This window comes from Sus scrofa, chromosome 18, assembly GCF_054392235.1.
Source record: "Sus scrofa isolate SSC_HxYL_T2T_F1_AM1 chromosome 18, Sscrofa_HxYL_maternal_Yorkshire_Landrace_v2.0, whole genome shotgun sequence".
Lineage (NCBI taxonomy): Eukaryota > Metazoa > Chordata > Mammalia > Artiodactyla > Suidae > Sus > Sus scrofa.
Window position 1 is genome coordinate 15,873,509 of NC_139400.1, and position 18,630 is coordinate 15,892,138.

At 54.1% G+C, this 18,630-nt stretch overlaps 2 protein-coding genes across 14 annotated transcripts in view; both read right to left on the minus strand.

Moving 5' to 3' along the window:
• Nucleotides 1–9,474, minus strand: part of CLCN1 (chloride voltage-gated channel 1) — a 37,886-nt gene extending 28,412 nt beyond the window's left edge. Inside the window, exons 1-8 of one of the 4 annotated variants that reach the window (XM_085005203.1) lie at nucleotides 9,201–9,474; nucleotides 5,829–5,949; nucleotides 5,291–5,422; nucleotides 4,592–4,720; nucleotides 3,976–4,109; nucleotides 2,526–2,603; nucleotides 2,064–2,142; nucleotides 1,438–1,516 (exon numbers count right to left, since the gene is read on the minus strand). In XM_085005203.1, the coding sequence (XP_084861329.1) occupies nucleotides 1,438–1,516; nucleotides 2,064–2,142; nucleotides 2,526–2,530 (163 nt within the window). In that variant the 5' untranslated portion in view covers nucleotides 2,531–2,603; nucleotides 3,976–4,109; nucleotides 4,592–4,720; ... (1 more) ...; nucleotides 5,829–5,949; nucleotides 9,201–9,474. Of the gene's footprint in view, nucleotides 1–1,437; nucleotides 1,520–2,063; nucleotides 2,143–2,525; nucleotides 2,604–3,975; nucleotides 4,110–4,591; nucleotides 4,721–5,290; nucleotides 5,423–5,828; nucleotides 5,950–9,200 lie in introns of those variants that run through there. The other 3 variants (XM_021078561.2, XM_085005202.1, XM_085005204.1) reach the window with 3 other exon arrangements.
• The window catches only part of CASP2 (caspase 2), a 29,006-nt gene continuing 16,418 nt past the window's right edge, over nucleotides 6,043–18,630 (minus strand). For 3 of the 10 annotated variants that reach the window (XR_002340222.2, XM_085005236.1, XM_005657720.4), the window contains 2 exons: nucleotides 18,396–18,505; nucleotides 15,457–18,021 (listed from right to left, as the gene is read on the minus strand). Coding sequence is in view for 5 of the 10 variants with exons in the window: in XM_085005236.1 (XP_084861362.1) it covers nucleotides 17,890–18,021; nucleotides 18,396–18,505 (242 nt within the window). In the remaining 5 variants the exon portion in view is untranslated. Of the gene's footprint in view, nucleotides 6,104–10,709; nucleotides 11,553–15,456; nucleotides 18,207–18,395; nucleotides 18,506–18,630 lie in introns of those variants that run through there. The other 7 variants (XR_014833595.1, XM_085005234.1, XR_014833594.1 and 4 more) reach the window with 5 other exon arrangements.

Below are 18,630 nucleotides of genomic sequence, written 5' to 3' on the forward strand. Positions count from 1 at the left end.
TAAATAAGGTCCACCTAACCTCCCACGTCCTTAACACACAACCAAGGTAAGTCTTCCCTTGAAGAAGAAAGTGCATAGTACATTATACTTCTTCTTCTTCTTTTTTTTGGTCTTTTTGTCTGTTCTAGGGCCTCACTCACGGCATATGGAGGTTCCCAGGCTAGAGGTCCAATCGGAGCTGTAGCTGCCAGCCTACACCAGAGCCACAGCAACGTGGGATCCGAGCCACGTCTGTGACCTACATCACAGCTCATGGCAATACCAGATCCTTAAATCACTGAGCAAAGGCCAGCGATCGAACCCTCAACCTCATGGTTCCTAGTTGGATTCGTTAACCGCTGAGCCACGAAGGGAGCTCCACATTATATGTCAATAAAAAAAAAAAAAAAAGAATGATTCAAGAGAGAGGAAAAAAGGAGTTCCCTGGTGGCTCAGTGGGTTAAGGATCTGGCATTGTCACTCCTGTGGTTCAGGATCTATCCCTGGCTGGGGAACTTCTAGATGCCACAGGCGTGGCCAACAAAAGAGAGAGAGGGGGAGAGAACAGGAACATACGTACGCAGAAGTCCCTGGCTAGGAGATGTAATTAAGTGAAGAGCAAAATCCAACAATATGAAAAGGTTTTAGGAGTTCCTGTTATGGCTCAGCGGAAATGAATCTGACTAGTATCCATGAGGATGCAGGTTCAATTCCTGGCCTCGATCAGGGCTTAAGAATCTGGATCTGGCATTGCCGTGAGCTGTGGTGTAGGTCACAGACTCGGCTCAGATTCCATGTTTCTGTGGCTGCGGTGTAGGCTGGCAGCTGTAGCTCCAATTCCATCCCTTGCCTGGGAACTTCCATATGCACTATAGCTCTACAAAGCAAAAAAAAAAAAGGTTTTTTATTATTATTATTATTTGGTTGGGTTTTGTTGTTGTTGTTGTTGTTTTTGCTTTTTAGGGCCGCACCTGCACCATATGGAAGTTCCCAGGTTAGGGGTCGAATCAGCTGTAGCCGCCAGCCTACACCACAGCCAAAGCAACGTCAGTGGGGTATCTGCGACCTACCCCACAGCTCTCGACAGTGCTGGATCCTAACTCACTGAGCGAGGCTTTATTTTTTAATGTTTTAGAAAGGTTTTCATATAAGCTGGGGAAGCACAAAAGCCACCTCAGTTTTCCTTCCTGGCTATTCCATTTACTAGCAGGCCGACCTTGCTCAGGCCCCTTACTCGCTCCTCTCTCTCTGCCTTAATGTCTATCTCACACGGCTCTGGGCAGGAATGGATGTCACGTCCGCAGAACACGGTCGGCACGTGGTAAATGCTCAGAAAAAGTTCATCTTGCAATACTCTTGTTTTAACTGATGGTACTCATGCTTGGGGATGCTGACAAAAACGGTTTTGGGAGCAAGATCAGCCAAGTGGATGGATGCAGAGGGGGGTAGATCACTTGCCTCCAAGTGGTGTCCCAAAACAACAGCCGACTCCTACGGCACAGCCCACCGTCAGCATGTCAGTGTAATAGTATGGCTGCTACTAGGGGAGAGACAGACAGAGAACGAGATGGGAGGGACAGGAGGGGGGCAGAAGAGGAAAGGAGAGGTGAGGATGGGGAGTAAGGCAGAAGGAGAGGCTTAAGTCACGGGGAATCATAGTGGCCCATGTCCCCTGCCGTCCCTAGGCCAAGAGAAAGTTCGTTAGTTCGGCAAAGAGGAAGTAACTTCATAGCGCGAAGCCAAACATAGAAAATGAAATCAAATATACGGAAGGCAGTAAGCCAATGATCATCAGAGAGGGGCTCAAGACGGAGACAATTAGGGCAAGAAATGTCAATAGCAAGACAGACAGGGAAGAACTTCAGCAGCAATAAAGCCGGCAAAAATAGCCACCAACCTCAAAAGAACACACAGCCCTCTGGTTAAAAAAAGCGTGGATGCCTGGAGACCAGGGGCTGTGGTCAGGGTCACTCTTTGAAGGCCCACCCATCAGTCCCCTCTCCACCCCCTAAGCTGGTGGCAGCCCAAACCCTCCCTTGCGAGTCGTGCTCAGACCACCGGGGTAGCGAGGAAGGGGGACTTGCCTCCGACGGGGGCGGCAAAGCAGCATCCCACGCCCACCGCGCAGGCCGACACCAGGAGATCAAGCTGCCCAGGCACGGTCTGCAACAGAGAAGCGAGCGACCAGACGGCTGGAGGGCTGGGGCGGCAAGTGCGCGAGAGGTCGGGAGGTGGGGAGACCGGGAATGACAAAGGGACGGGGCTGCTTTGGAGGGAAACTGACACAGGGGTGCCGAGGAGCGGGAACACGTGCGGACCCCCAGGCGCTGGGCTGGGATCAGGAAGGGAGGGGCGTCCCGGGACCGCACAGGCTCAACAGCGGCCTCGTGCGGCTGGAGCGGGCGGCGCCGGGGATGTGCGCGGGGGAGGCGGGAGCGTGGTTAGCTCAGTGCCCGGCTCAGCATCACAGCCAACCCAGAGCCAAGGCAGCCCTACCCCACACTCCGAGCACGCAGCCCCGCCGCATTCTACCTTCTCCGCCTTACCTCATACACCCCACAGAAAACCGACATGAACTTGCTGAGGACAGCAGCGCAGATGCTGGCAATGTGGACAAAAGGGCCCTGGGAGAGAGGAGGGGACAAGGGGTCAGGGGCCGGGACGGGGGAGGGGCAAGACGGGGCGGGGGGGGGGGGCTTGGTGGCATTTCTGGACCACATTGGTTGCTCCAGGCACTGTACCAGGAGCCGGAAATATAGGCAATGAGTGGGATAGGAATTCTGCCTTCACACAGTTTCAATCCCGGGAAAGAGAGAGAGGAAAAGGCAGCCTGTTATCAATTCAGAGAATGAAGACATGGAGGAAGGGTAAGAGGAGGGAGAGGCAGGACAACTAGGGAGGGGTGGGAAGGTCGCAAATGAGTAGGGCCTCGAGTGAACTCAGGGCATGAGCCACGCAGTGTGAAAAGAAGGCTGTTCCAGGCGGAGGGAACAGCAAGGGCGGGAGCCCCTGGTGGGGGGCAGGAAGTACGTCCTCACTCAGGCACAGGGGAGGACGGGCAGCCTGGGAGGAGAGGAGCCCAGACCAAGAGGAGCCAGATCACCACAGGTCCCCTGGGCCCTGGGAAGAGGAGCAATGGACAGCCCTGAAAGGTTCCTGAGCAGAGCCCAGACCTTCCTGAGTGCACTTTGAAAAGATGACTCTGGCTGCAGTGGATCAAGAGCTCACATAGCATGACTTTGAGGTTCTGTGGGTGAAGCATCTTTGTGGTTCAGTGGTTAAGAACCTGATGGGCATCCATGAGGATGCCAGTTCGATCCCTGGCCTCACTCAGTGGGTCAAGGATCCGAGTTGCCGTGAGCTGTGGTGTAGGTGGCACATGTGGCTCAGATCTGGCGTTGCTGTGGCTGTGTCGAAGGCCGGCAGCTGTAGCTTCTATTCGACCCCTAGCCTGGGAGCTTCCACATGCTGCATGTGCAGCCCTAGACAAAACAAACAAACAAACAAAAAGCATAACCTTGAAAAAAGCCTCTTTTAGGTCTCAGTTTTCGCAGCATTTGTCTACATTATCTCTAAGGCAGTGGTTCTCAGCTGGGGGGTAGATTTTGCCTCCAGGGGACATTTGGTAATGTCTGGAGACATTCTGGCTGTCATATGGGGGTGGGGGGCTGCTACCGGCACGTAGGAGTAAGGCCATGGAGGCTGCTAATGTCCACATGGTTCCCCAGTACCAAGAGGTACTCAGCCACAAACACCAACAGTGCGCAGGATGCGAGATTCTGCTCTAAGACACTCCAGTTCCGTTTTCTGTCACTGCGCCCCAGCACAAGGACCCTCCCATGTCCCTCCCCTTCGGAATGACCCTTGGCCCTGGCTCCCACACCTGCCCCACGGACTATCCCCCTCCCTCCACCCCTCCCCACACCCCCACAGCCCCCACCACCGTCCTCTGCCTTCGGCCCTGCCCAGCTCACCCCTTAGTAGCTGGCGTCCTACCTCCTTCCCCACGGGGATGCCACTGCCCAGCCCCGCGGTCAGGGCCACAACCTTGGCCACAAAGGCCTTGAGGGTGAGGTATTCCTTCAGGACAACCCCGCGAAGTATGGTCTTCATTTCAGGGATTCCAGAGCCTAAAAGGGTTTTTAAAAATGATTCCGTGGAGGAGTTCCCGTTGGGGCTCAGCAGTAACAAACCCGACGAACATCCATGAGGATGCGGGTTCAATCCCTGGCCTCACGCGGTGAATTAAAGAATTTGGTGTTGCCTTGAGCTGTGGTGTGGGTCACAGACGTGGCTAGGATCCCACACTGCTGTGACTGGGGCTGCGGCTACAGCTCTAATTTGACCCCTGGCCTGGGAACCTCCATATGCTGCAGGTACAGCTGTAAAAAAGAAAAAGATTCTGTGCAGGTTCAAGCTGGAGGTTAAAGGGAGATGGACATCCAGACAGTGGGGGCCTGGGAGGACAATGGCAGAGCCGAGAAAGGGCTGTCAGGGGGTTGGGGGAGGGAGGGGGGGGGAGAGGGAGGGAGGGAAGTTCGAGGTCCACAGGCCAGTGATGCTTTGGGGGTTATGTTGATGCATCACAGCGTAGGATCTGGGAAGTTCTCACCGACAGCCTGAGGGGAGATGAGGTGGCAGAAGAGGGCGCTGAAGAGGATGAGGACGAGGGGGAAGGTGACCCAGACCAGGAACTGCAGAGGCAGGTTGGGCTGCATCTGGTAGTAGGTCCACTTGTAGGCTGCAGAGACAGGCATCTGGGCTCAGTCCCATCTGGGTGGCATGTCACCGCCACCCCCATGCCTGCAGCACAGGACAGCATGCTAGGAGCGTGCTCCCTTCAGGGCTGTCCCATTTGACCTCGGAGATGACACTACGGCACTGTTCTCTTTCACATGTGGGGGATCTCAGCTGGGGGAGGTGGTGTGGCCCATTCAGGTCCCCACCACTTGCAGGCGGTCAAGTCCCCAGCGGAGCAGCCAACCACACTCAGTGGGTGCATCGTTAGAGGTCATATGGTGCCTACTCGCCCCGTTTTACTGGGCACTGAGAGGTTCCTGGGACTCCAGACATGTCCAGTTGCCCAAACTGGAAAGTCTGAAGAAAACTGGGACAAGTTGGGCACCCTGCAGCTTGGCTGGTAGCAGATGAGAGGGGCAGGAAGAATGGATCTGGGTCTGGTCTTATCCTGGGCCAGAATCACCCCAGATCTCATATGTGCCCCCCAACCCCCATCCGCTTACCCTAGGTCGAAACTCTAGAACAGCCACAGTGAGGGGAGGGCCGAGGACAAAGGGCCGGGTTAACCTACCCTGAAGGCTTTTGGCACTGACATAATCCATGCACCAGCTGACCAGAGCCATTAGTAGCCCCAGGAGCACCAAAAAGATCCAGTCTTCCCCTAATTTTCTTCTCACTACAAGTCCCATTCGGTGGATACAACCTAGGAAGACAGAGTGAAGCAGATCGGGCGAGCAGTCACTGCTGTGTGTGTGGCTGAGGACTGGGGAGGTGCTGGGCCCTCAGGGTCTTGTCTGCACGTCTCAGTCCCTGAGTCTCCCCTCCCCTCTCTGCCCTTCGCAAGGCACCAAAGTCCAATTCCCCATGGGCTGCTCGATTGATTCCTTTCTAGACTCCTGTTACTTGGGGCTGTGCGGGAGGGACAGCAGGAAGGCGGCGTGAGGAGGAGGTGGGAGCTGGGTCTTTTCCTCGGTCCTTGGAGGAGGGCTTCGGGGTGTGTGTGTGGGGACAGTGCGGAGGGAAGTGTAGGCAGGGGGACTTGCGGGCCCATGTCCTAGCCCCTGAACCTCCTTCCATCCCGGATGCCTTTATGCCCCAGTCCCTGTCACCTTGACATTTAGAATAGCGGTCCTCATCCTTGCTGTCCACGGAAGAACTGGAGCCCATCTTCTCGGGCATCCCCATGTCTGGCTCCTTGTCTGAGAACTGCTCTTTGTGATGGCCATAAATCTGGACAGAGGGAGATGGGAAAGGTCTTTCCTGATGTTCAAGAGAAGCAGACGGACACTCACAGACCCCCAGAAAAATACAAATAGCGTTTCCTTTTTTTTTTTTTTTTTTTTGCTTTTTTAGGGCCACACCCTCGGCCCTGGAAATTCCCAGGCTAGGGGTCAAATCAGAGCTGTAGCCGCCAGCCTGCACCAGAGCCACAGCCACACGGGATCCGAGCCACGTCTGCGACCTACACCACAGCTCATGGCAACGCCGGATCCTTAACCCACTGAGCAAGGCCAGGATCGAACCCGAAACCTCATGGTTCCTTGTTGGATTCGTTTCCGGGACTGCAACCTACATCACAGCTCATGGCAATGCCAGATCCCGACCCACTGATTAAAGCCAGGGATCAAACCCACGTCCTCATGGATACTAGTCGGATTGGTTTCCACTGCACCACAATGGGAACTCTCAGGGAGGCCAATTTCTACTCTGAAGTAGAGATACAAGAACTGTGCTAAGACTGGGCCTCCGTGTCAATTAGGTGTTTTATGTGTCACTACTTCCTGTGTCTCAGCCACTTTCTCTCTCATTTCCCCAGGCCCCCCACACGGACAGGGACGGGGTGAGAGTGAAGAGGAGCATGTGAGCAGTTACAGACTAGCAGGTGACACTCTTGGTTGCACTTGGCCTTGGCATGTCTAGCCTTACTTGAGGCCCCTCAGATGCTCTGCCAGGCCCAGAGGAAGCCCATCCGCCTCCCCTCCTCACGCTTGTATGCACCTAGAGGACCCAGCCCCCATAAGGCAAGGCAGTCCACTTCTATCCAGAGCAAGGTAATCAGATGCTCACCCAAACGTGAAGAGGGCAGAGCAGCAGCCCTCCAGTCTGGTAGCCCTCCACTCCCATCCCCAAATGGAGCCTGTGTGTGTGTGTGTGTGCGTGTGCACATGCACGTGTGTGCAAGGTCTCTGACTCCTTTTAGGCTGCCCCACCCCCACTGCACTAACTCTGTCCTCTGGGGCCAGGGTCAGGCCAGGCCATGTTGCTGGTTCTGGGAGAGCCTGGGTAGAAGAGATCTGATTTCACAATACGAGCAGCAGACTTTACGGCTGAGTCCTGGAGAGGCAGACACAAACTCTCTGCTCACAGCTTTTTCGCCTTCTGGGATGAGGTTAGTTTCCCTCTGCGCCCTACCTGGGACCCAAGAGAAGACACGCCCCTCGGGGACCAGCAAACATCCCTCCATGGCTGCCTCAGCTCGCTGGGGTCCCAGGCCAGTGGCGATGCGAAGGGGGTGCCCGTTCCAAACCTGGGCTGTGAAACACTCCAAAGAGCCAAATCTCTGCTGGCTGGACCAGGACTCACCAGCTAGGCAGGGCTGGGAGGGGAGGGAGAAGTCTAGCCTGAAAGAGTCTGGACGCCGTAACAAAAGCACCAGTATCTGGAAGGCTGAGGCTGGGGATGGGCAGATTGATGAACTGATTGCAACAAAATATTGCTGTCACTGGGCAAGGGGCACTCGGGAATTCATTACATTGTTCTCTTTACATTTTTTTTCCCTCTTGGGTCATGCCTGCAGCATGTGGAAGTTCCGGGGCCAGGGATGGAACCCGTACCACAGCAGCAACCTGAGCCACCACTGTGACAACACTGGATCCTTAACCCGCTGAGCCACCAGGGAACTCCTCCACTTTTGTGTTAGTTTGAAATTTTCCATAAGAAAATTTAAACAGAGAAACAAATAAGTCTAAACTCCTCTTTGCTTCCAGGGCCCTGTGGAAACCAGCCCACCCTGACTTCCCAAGTCACTTCGGCATTCCCGTCCAACGGGGAGTCTTACACTGGTGTGTCTGGTTTTCTCCCTGTCGCCAGAAGGTTCCACGGCTGCACATTTACTCAATTCGTTGCCCCACCCAGATTGTATACATGGTGATATGTACGTGGCTATGAGAAGAGGTCTTTTTTAAATGGATGCACCCTTGGCATATGGAAGTTCCTGGTCCAAGAGTTGAATTGGAGCTGCAGCTGATGCCTACGCCACTAGATCTGAGCCGCATCTGTGACCTACGCTGAAACTTCGGCAATGCCAGATCCTCAACCCACTGAGCAAGGCCAGGGATCAAACCCACATTCTCACAGAGACAGTGCTGGGTCCTTAACCTGCTGAGCCACAACAGGAACTCCAAAAGAGGGCTTCCTGTCCGCCCCTGGCACAGTGTTCCAGGCCCTCCCTTCTCCAGGAAGCCCCCTCTGACTCACCACTGGAGCCCCCCTGGCTTTCAGGTCCCCACCCCCAACTCATGCTCTGGGGCTGCCCTTAGCCACCACACCAGGGATGGAGCAGGACGGAGACGTGAATCCTCTTGACCCCTAAGCTGAGGTCACCAGCCCAGCCCAGCCCCTCAGCTTCCCGGTCCTGGCCAGACCCCGAAACAAGGAGCTGCAATCTGCCCCCTTGTTGGTTAAAACTCTTCTAAATGCCGATTTCCTGTTCCCCCAACAGGTTCCATCCAGTGCTTCTCCACATGCATGTCCACCCGATAATCATAATCTGTGTATTTATGTGACAAGCTCCCACCTGTCCCAGCAGCCCCCATCCTGCGGTCCTTGCCTAGATGCCTCCAGCCCCTGGAGGATATTCATTCCTGGACACCCCCAATTTGTTCACAAGCCCCTCTCACCGGGGTCATATCTCTGGACCTGCCCCCTTCATAGGTTCTGACTTGATTAATCCCCGCCTGAAGGTTTGATCACATTTCTCCTGCTGACGGGACCCTGATATGCAATTCAGTCCCTTTTCGCCACTTATCCCGCCCCTCTTCTGCCTTCTGCAGGGGTGTTGGTGTGTGTGTTCTGTTGGGGGCGGAGAGGGGCTCGTCTGGAGGTGTCCGCATGCGGGTGAGCGTGTGTCAACTCACACACGCAGAGGTGTGGGCTCCCCTGCCAGTCACCTCGTGTGGGTTATGTAAGCACGAGCCTGTCGTGCGTGTGGGGTTCTGCTGCCTCCCCACAGGATCCGGGGGCTCTGTTGGTAAAGCTTGTGTTAAAAGTCCGTGTGTCTCACACAAGTGCACACTTAGCTGAAGCCAGACCTTTGCAGAATGTCCATATTTTGGACATGTTACCGTGTACTTGAAATTAAAAAGATCACACTGCTCCCTCTTTTTGCTCATTTCCCCCAATCCATGGCACGCACAGCCCTCTCCTCAAAGTCCCCTCGAACCCCCCGCCCCCTCCCCCGCTCCCACCCTTGAGGACTTTACCTGTGTGGGGTGGGCACTGGGTCGGGGTCCCGCATCCCTCCGGAGCCTGTGCTGAAGGCCCCCGTTCTCAGAGGGCAGTCCGTAGCTGGTGCAGTGTTCAAAGGGCATGTACTGGTACTGGGGGGCACTGCCCCACCAGCTTTGCTCGCGCCCACGCCGCTGGGACTCAGAGGGCTCCATGCTCCCTCCCCGGCCAGGCCTCGGCCTGCTGGCCCCCGCCCTCCCCGCAGTACAGCTCCTTAGGCCGGTCCTCCTGCCTGTCCCCAAGGCGTCTGGGGCAGCATGCCCACCCCCAGCTATTTATAGCCATCTCGCCGTCACATGACCCCCCCATTGCCACATCTGATCTGCTTGGGGTCGAAGCAGGTGTGAGAGCCGTGCGGGGGAGGGGTGGGGACGAGAACCTGCGGGGCAGCCCCACAGGGAATTCCCTCAGCGGGGCCAGCAGCACTGTCCCCCTCCTTAGTCACCAGGAGGCTTCTAGTCCCAGGCCACCGGTCCCTCTATAAATACCTCCCAGACCAGGATGGGAAACTGGTTCACACGCCCTCTTCAAACCTGTCTGCTCCCCAGACTGCACCTCTGCGTCCCTGGGGAGGTGAGGACTGGGGAGCCAGATGGCATGCCTCTAGGGTCTGGAAATGCGGGGGGCAGAGGGGGAGGGGCTCACCTGGGGGAGCAGCTGGCACCTGTCCGCCACCGGTCCCTGTGGGGTGGCTCCCAGCTCCGTATCTTCCTCCAGTTTACTCATCGGTCGGACCAGCTCCCCAATCCAACCAGTGGTGAGTTTTCTCCTCCAGCGCTGCCTTTTCTGTCTGCCAGAGGCTGCCAGTGATGCTTTGGGGCCATGCCCTTGACCCCAGCTTTATCACCCGCTGGGTGTGGGGCAGAGGGCAATAGCCTTGGCTTCTGGCATTTCTCCCACGTCCCAGACTGATACATGCCCGCCACGCCACAGCCTGGATGTACAGGGAGGGCTGAGCTTCCACTTAGACTGTGGAGCAGCCCTTGGGAGCCTGTCAGCACAGGTTAGATAACAGGGGAGAAGGGGAAGTGGGAACGGGGGACACCAGGGAGGGAAGGGAGTGGGCATTGCTCGTGATGAGTCCGACAACATAAAAGATGACAGGGAAGTACTCTGCTATTCTTCCCGTTTCAGGTCAATAAATAATTTTTGGCCAAGGCCAAGCTACTCCATCTGGCATCGCACTTTTTTAAAACCACTTTTCCTAGGACAGTCTTTTCCCTGTGAACTCTTCACTACAGAAACAACGTTATGGGAGTTCCTGTCATGGCTCAGCGGGAACAAACCCAGCGAGTATCCATGAGGATGTGGGTTCCATCCCTGGCCTTGATCAGTGGGTTAAGGATCTGGCATTGCTGTGAGCTGTGGTGTAGGGTGCAGACTTGGCTCGGGTCTGGCAGCTGCAGCTCTGATTCAACTCCTAGTCCGGGAACTTCCCTAGGCCGTGCTTGTGGCCCCAAAAGACCAAACAAACAAACAAAAGATTACAGAGTGCCAAAGTGCAATTACATTCTTTGGGGAGGGGGCTTTAGAAACAGAGAAGATTTGGAGTTCCCGTCATGGCTCAGTGGTTAACGAATCCGACTAGGAACCACGAGGCTGCGGGTTCGGTCCCTGGCCTCGCTCAGTGGGTTAAGGATCCGGCGTTGCCGTGAGCTGTGGTGTAGGTTGCAGACGCGGCTCAGATCCCGCGTTGCTGTGGCTCTGGTGCAGGCTGGCGGCTACAGCTCTGATTTGACCCCTAGCCTGGGAACCACCATCTGCCGCGGGTAGAGCCCTAGAAATGGCAAAAAGACAACAAAGAAAAAGAAACAGAGAAGATTTTCACCCCTTTGTGGAGTATGGCTCCCCTGAAGGTAACCAGCTTTTGTTGGGGCTTGATAACCCCAAGCAACAATTGTCTAACACGACTACCATGTCTTCACAATTCCTGAGAAAATCAGGTCCAGATGATGGATTCTGAGATTTGAGGGCAGCGCTCATGGGCACTGAGAAAACCCGCACACTCCACCAAGCCACCCCGAAGCACCAGCCGCTATTCTAAAAAGCAGGTTCTGAAATGAGAGGGTCGAGGAATCGTACATCTGCTAGCGCTGAAGGGCAAGGACTGGAGGGCAATAATTCTGAGCATGAAATCAGAACTGGTTCAGATCTCATGAGTGGCGTCCCCGCTGTGGTGCGATGGGAGCAGTGGCATCTCTGCAGCACCAGGACACAGGTTTGATCCCCAGCCTGGCACAGTGGGTGTTGCCCCAGCTGCAGCGTAGGTTGAAACTGCCGCTGGGATCTGATTCCTGGTCTGAGAACTCCTTAGGCCACAGGTCAGCCTTAAAAAAAACAAAAAAAAAAAAGAAGAAAAAAAAAAATCACTGGATAATATGCCATCAGGCTCTCTTTCAGGGGCTTTCCGTCATGGTTTTCCTTCTGCACATCCAGCGTAGCACAAAACCCATGACCACCTACTTTCTGAAACTTTCCCCAGGCAACCGAAATCTCCTATAAACACACTTTCTCTTTGTAGCTGTCCAAATGTAGCAGTCATTTCTCCTCTACTGTGTACTGGGCCTTGCCTTCCAGATTCTTCAAAAATCCTTGGCCCTCTGGGAGTGCCTGTTGTGGCTCAGTGGAAACGAATCCCACTAGTATCCATGAGGATGCGGGTTCGTTCCCTGGCCTTGCTCAGTGGGTTAGGGATCCAGCCTTGCCGTGAGCGGTGGTGTAGGTCACAGATGTGGCTCAGATCCCACATTGCTGTGGCTGTGGTGTAGGCTGGCAGCTGCAGCTCTGATTCGACCCCTAGCCTGGTAACTTCCATATGCTGCAGGTGCAGGCCTAAAAAGCAAAAATAAATAGTAAAATAACATAACATAAAATAAAAATAATAAAAATCCCTGGCCTCTTCCCCATAGCACTGGACAGGGCTCTTTCTCCCTCTTCCGGATTTGTGCACAGGTTATACTTTTTCCCTCTTCTCTGCCCAACAGAAGCTAAGGTGGAATAAAGTCCTGGGTCTTAGGACCAAGCTCAGCTCCTTCTTGGCTTCTTCTCCTAGCTCGGTGGGAAAAAGCGATAGCCCCTGAAGGCGGGGGCAGGAGTGGGGAGAAAGTCTCATGCTAGGAAAAAAATAAACAGAAGCAATACTCTTCGTTGAGAGTGTGCACTGAAGCATCATCTCCCACCCTGGCCTCTCTTTCTTCAGAACGACAGTAACTTAGAGGGTCATGGAGAGAAAAGAATGCACACGAAAGCTAAGCGTGACTGCCCCGAAATAAGCTCCGAATGTCAGCTGTGTCATTAAAGCAAAGCTCATTCTTGGAGATGGGCGACGGCATCCGAACGCGGCCACCCCGCGTCACCACTCTGCATTGCTGTGCTTCATCCTCAGAGGGACTTTTAGGAGAACAGCTGTTTCTCCATTTTTAATTGCTTTGCTTTTTAGGGCTGCACCCGTCGCACATAGAGGTTCCCATGGTAGGGGTCACATCAGAGCTACAGCTGTCGGCCTACATCACAGCCACAGCAACACGGGATCCGAGCCTACACCACGGGATCCGAGCCTACACCACAGCTCACGGCAACGCTGGATCCCAGACACACTGAGCCAGGCCAGGGATTGAACCTGTCTCCTCATGGCTACTATTTCCGCTGTGCCACAGTGGGAACTCCCCATCTCTCCCTTTTTAGAGAAGGGGGACTGAAGTTCAGTGAGGTTAGGTAGCTTAGCCAACGTCTCCAATACCTTAAAAGGCAGAGCCAGCATCTGCAATCTGTTTAATTCTAGAGTGCACGCGCTTAAGGTGACATCTCTTGATTTTTTTGTATAATTGAAGCCTCGGAACCTCATCTTCCTCTTTTGGAAAACAAAACACAACACAACACGGGAGAATGACACCCTCTGGCCTGTGGGAAGACGGTCGCAAGCTCCACGCACAGCACAGGGAGGTGCTCTGGCAGTTGTAGCTGCTGGCAGTGTCTTGGCCTCAGACAGACACCTTCCCCTCTTTGCTCGGATATCCCATTTGCTTCATTTCTTCCTGTTTTCCTCTTCCCTGTGACAGGAAACAGGATGGGGAGGGCAGCAAAGGGCCACCCCCAGCTCAGGGAGTGGGGGGATAATTTTAGAAGAGAATCCCCTGGCAAAGGGAAGCAGAGCTGTGAAATTCAACCTGATACCCTTCTTCAAGGGCGGGGGTTGGAAGGACACAGAACCCAGCTCCGATGTGGTTCTCTAACTGCCAAACACACGGCCCCTCCAAAACGCCTTCCCACGCTGCTGCAGCAGCAGGACACTGACGTGCGTCCCACCATTCCAGCAGCCCACCCGAAGACCGGGTCCTCCCTCAAGGTCGCCACCCAACTCCGGCACCCAACTCCAGGTCACTTCTGAGGCCCCTTTGCTCTTTCTCAGCCAGTTCCCCTCCCTCTGCCTGGTGATGTTTCAGCTCAACTTTTTTTTCCTCTCCCTCCTCTGCATTTTTTTTTCCTGTCTTTTTAGGGCCGAACCTGTGGCACACGGAGGTTCCCAGGCTAGGGGTCTAATCGGAGCTGCAGCTGCCGACCTACACCACAGCCACAGCAACGCCGGATCTGAGCCGCGTCTGCAACCTACACCACAGCTCAGGGCAACACCAGATCCTTAACCCACTGAGCGAGGCCAGGGATCAAACCTGCATCCTCATGGATCCTAGCTGGGTTCGTTAACCCCTGAGCCACGACGGGAACTCCTCCCTCCTCTGCATTTCTGACAACTTTCCCCAAGGCCCGAGCTGCCTCCTCCTGCTGAGCTCCCACAGCCCACCTGCACGTGCACACTTGCCTCCCTAGGGTACAACTTATTTCATTTTATTTTCATTTAATAATGTCATTCTACTTATTTTTTACAAAATATGTGGTCATAATATTTAGACTAATCTATAATTTGTTTTGTTCACTTAAAATTGCCTGACAGACTTCTTTTCATGGTTTTAGCAAAGTTTTTACTATTTTTTTTAAATGTATTTATTTATTTTTGCTTTTTTTTTAGGGCCACGTGTGCGGCATATGGAAGTTCTGACTAGGGGTCGAATCCAAGCTGTCGCTGCCGGCCTATGCCACAGCCACGGCAATGCAGGATTCGAGCTGCATCTGGGACCTACACGATGGGTCACAGCAATGCCAGATCCTTTAACCCACTGAATGAGGCCAGGGATTGAAGCCACATCTTCATGGATACTAACTGGGTTCGTTACTGCTGAGCCACAATGGGAACTCCCAGTTTTTACTCTTTCAATTAAAATTTTTTTAAACTATAGTTTATAATGTTGTGTCAACTTCTACTGCACAGCAGAGCAACCCAGTCAGACACGTACACACATTCCCTTTCTTATATCATCTTGAATCACAGCGTTCCCGTCGTGGCGCAGAGGAAACAAATCCATCTAGCAACCTTGAGGTGGCGGGTTCAATCCCTGGCCTCGCTCAGTGGGTTAAGGATCCGACGTTGCCGTGAGCTGTGGTGTAGGTCGCAGACGTGGCTTGGATCTGGCGTGGCTGTGGCTCTGGTGTAGGCTGGCAGCAACAGCTCTGATCAGACCCCTAGCCTGGGAACCTCCATATGATAAGGGTGCAGCCCTAAAATAGACAAAAAAAAAAAAAAGTTTTCCATCATGTTCTATCCCAAGAGATTGGATATAGTTCCCTGTGCTGTACAGCAGGACCTCATTGCTTATCCATTCGAAACATAATAGTTTGCATCTACTATCCCCAAATTCTAGGGTATGCTTTAGACCCACTGCTTCCCGAGAATCCCCAGCTTACACACAGCCTGCTACTTTGATCGCTTCCATACTGCCCGAGAATTCTATCTATGCCCACCCTAGAAAACCTTATATCCAAATTGGACCACGTGAGAAGGAATTCTACGACCCACAGATCCTCCTCCTGTTCTAGCTCAATCTGTTTCTCCAGCCTCCACCCCATAATCGAATTCAGCCTGCATCCCATAATCTAATTCAAACCCAACACTGCTTGTCCATGACCATGACAACTCCCAGGGCTAGCAGCAGACGCTGGGCAGCTGCCTGTGGCCTTGACAACGGAGATGGGCTCACTGCGGGCGTGAACCTGGCCATGTGCGAAACAAGAAGGGGCGTGTTCAGCCTGTGAGGCGGAGAGGGAGGCTGCAGGAAGCTAAGGAAAGAAGCGGGCTTTGAAACATCGATCATCCGAGACACAGAGACACCAGGCACACGCTGAGAATAAATACGAGCATTTATTTGGCACCAGATGGCGATACAAAATCCTGGCAGTGGGAGGTGGAAAGGTCCTATCACCCCGAGACTTCCGTATGACACCGCGCCGAGGGCAGGGCTTGGCCGCGAGTCCCCGCACCGCCTGGCTCACAGAACAAGTTTTCACTGAGCGCCTGAACTACGAGAGGCCGAGCACTGGGCCCGGCACACGGGAGAGTGGGGGGAGCTGCCTCACACGTGACTTCTGTCTTCCGGAGCTAATAACACCAGTGGATAAAACCAAACGCGGGGAAACAGAGTACATATACTTCGCTGTGTATTCTGGCAAAAGGGAAATTTTGCCAAAAAGTAGGATTCTAGCTAGGGTTGCTTCCTTCCTGCCTTCCACAAACAGGTACTAAAGACCTACAATAAACTGAAGACCCTGTGCCAGGCACTGGGTACATAGTAGTGAACAAAAGAGACAAGCTTTCTGCCCTCATGGAGCTTACAGCTCAGCAAGGGGAACAGAAATGAGCAAGGGAAGCAGGCAAATGTATGATTTTAAGTTGTGTTAAGTGCAACGAGGAGATTAAACAGAGCACAGCAATAAGCCCTGGAGAAGATTATTTAGAGAGAGACTGGCCTGGGAAGGCCTCCGCAAGAAGGTGGCATTTAAGCTCAGACTCAAAGATTTGAGACGCCACCTGAGCCAAGAGCCCTGAGGAACGGAGCTCAGCAGACCCTCCAAGAGTGTGTGACGGTCTAGGGCAGGAAAGGGCTCCGAACGTCTGAGAAGCTGAGGATGCTGTTGGCTGTGGCTTGCTGGGAAATCAGCACTTAGAGCCCCAAGGGGCAGGTGGGGACCCTGCAGGCCAAAGGAAGGAGTTTGGATTTTATTCCAGGTGCAACAAGAAACCAAAGGGTTCCCAGAAGGGGAGTAACAAGATCAGATTTATATTTAACAACCCAAACCCAAACCTGTCCCATAGAGATCAGACTGAAGTGGGCAAGAACAAAACAGAAGGCCTTAGGGCGTTCTCGACGTGGCTCAGCAGAAACGAATATGACTAGTATCCAGGAGAATGCACACTTGATTCCGGGCCTCACTCAGTGGGTTAAGGATCCGGTGTTGCCGTGAGCTGTGGCGTAGGCCGCAGACATGGCTCAGATTCTGCACTGCTGTGGCTGTAGTGTAGGCTGGCAGCTGTAGCTCCCATTCGACCCCTAGCCTGGAAACTTCCATATGCTGCAGGTGTGGCCCTAAAAAGGCAAAAACAAAAACACACCAAAACCCCCCCAAAACAAACAAACCAAAAAACAGAAGGCCTTAAAGAACATCAAAGTTTCATACAAGCACAGATAAAGATGGCTTCCAGGGGTAAAGAGAGAGCACACAGCAGTACAGCAACGGCCTCTTTGAAATGCAGTCAATGGCAATGGGAAAAGAGGCCACATAAAGTCACAAGGAGATTTAATACTGAAGCAGAAAGAGGGAACAAGGTACATCACATCCTTGAGCAGCCAAATGACCCAATGAAGCAGTATTTTAGACAGATTTGGTGGCAGCAATAAACGGGATGAGATGCCATAAAGGTAGAGAAACAGGAAGCAGGGAGATAACAACTAGATACTTTTATAGACAGGGATGTTCCATAGGAAGAAAAACAAAGATAAGGAGACAGATCCCAAGTATGAGCACACACAGAGCTCTTAGCTGCCCCCTGCTGACTCTCTGCAAGGCTCGCTGCAGGAACAAAGCTCAGAGAAAGAACCAATGCGAAGATCTTTGAAACGTCCGTGGGCAAAGACGGACCAGTAACAGAGACGAGGACCCAGACCCTGACCTCTGCGGAAAGGCTGGGGTCCATGAGCCCAGAGGAGCCGAGGGTGGAGGTGAGAAGAGTGTCCTTCCACACGGGTGACCTTCTGGAAATGAGGGTGAGGGCCACACACACAGCAGCCGTGTGTGCCCAGTCCCGCTTGGCCTCTTGAAGGCAAATGAACAATGTCTACATTAAATCAGGACACCTTCCAAACTCCCGCTCTGGGGCAAACAGGGCTGGGATACGAAAACAAAGACGGGAGAGGACTCTGAGCCACTGCAGCTCATGTAATAAGAGCAATGATCAAACCGCTTCCTACAAAAGCCCTCGGGGCAGAAACTGCACACAAACACTGCGGACACCCACACGCCCTCTCCCCATAAACACCATTTCTTAAAGCTCCTTTGCCAGGCTTCTCGGCGGCAACCAAACACTCCTGGCAAAGAGTCCAGCCAGAGCTGGCTCTGCAGGGAGAGTGCGTCGCTCAGGAAGGGCTGGCCTGCAGGCCCTTCTCAAAGGCGGCGAGCCTGGGAGACTCCCAGTCCCTGAGGGCGAGGAACAGAAACCGTGCATCCTGCAGAGACGAGGCTGTCTCACGCCTCCCACGGCCCAGCGGCCTCCACGTGGCATCACGCGGGAGGCTGTCCCGGGAAGAGATAGAGGCGGCGGCACAGGGTGCTGCAGTACTCGGACATCTCCTTGCAGCGGTGGAACTCGGTGCCGGGCGCGTAGCCTTCACGCTCCTTGATGAGCGCGTTCACCTGGACAGGCCGAAACCAGAGGCCAAGGGCTGAGAGTCGGTGAGACTGGCAGAAGAGGACCACGAACAGCAGCGCAAGGAGTTCCCGTTGTGGCGCAGTGGAAACGAGCCCAACTAGTATCCATGAGGATGCGGGTTCCAGTCCTGGCCTTGCTCCGTGGGTGAAGGGTCTGGTGTCGGCGTGAGCTGTGGTGTAGGTCGCAGACGAGGCTTGGATCTGGCATTGCTGTGGCTCCAATCTGATCCCTAGCCTGGGAACTTCCATATGCTGCGGGTGTGGCCCTAAAAAGCAAAAAAAAAAAAAAACAAACCAAACCAAACCAAAGCTCCCCCCAAAAAAACCAGTGCAGGGGACGAGGGAGGCGGAACACTTACCCTCACCAGCATGTCAGCCACGTGCATGTCGCAGGCCCGCTCGGAGAACACCTGGGTGAGGGCCTCGATGTACCAGGAGCCCCGCTTGGTGTTGCGCATGGCAGCGGTCCCTGCACGCAGGACAGCAGGGGGCGCGATGAGAGCCACAGGACACCCTCACGCTGGACGGCCCCAACTCGACCTCCATGGCACCTGTACCACCCCCACTCGGAGGCCTGGGGACAGAGCGGGTGGC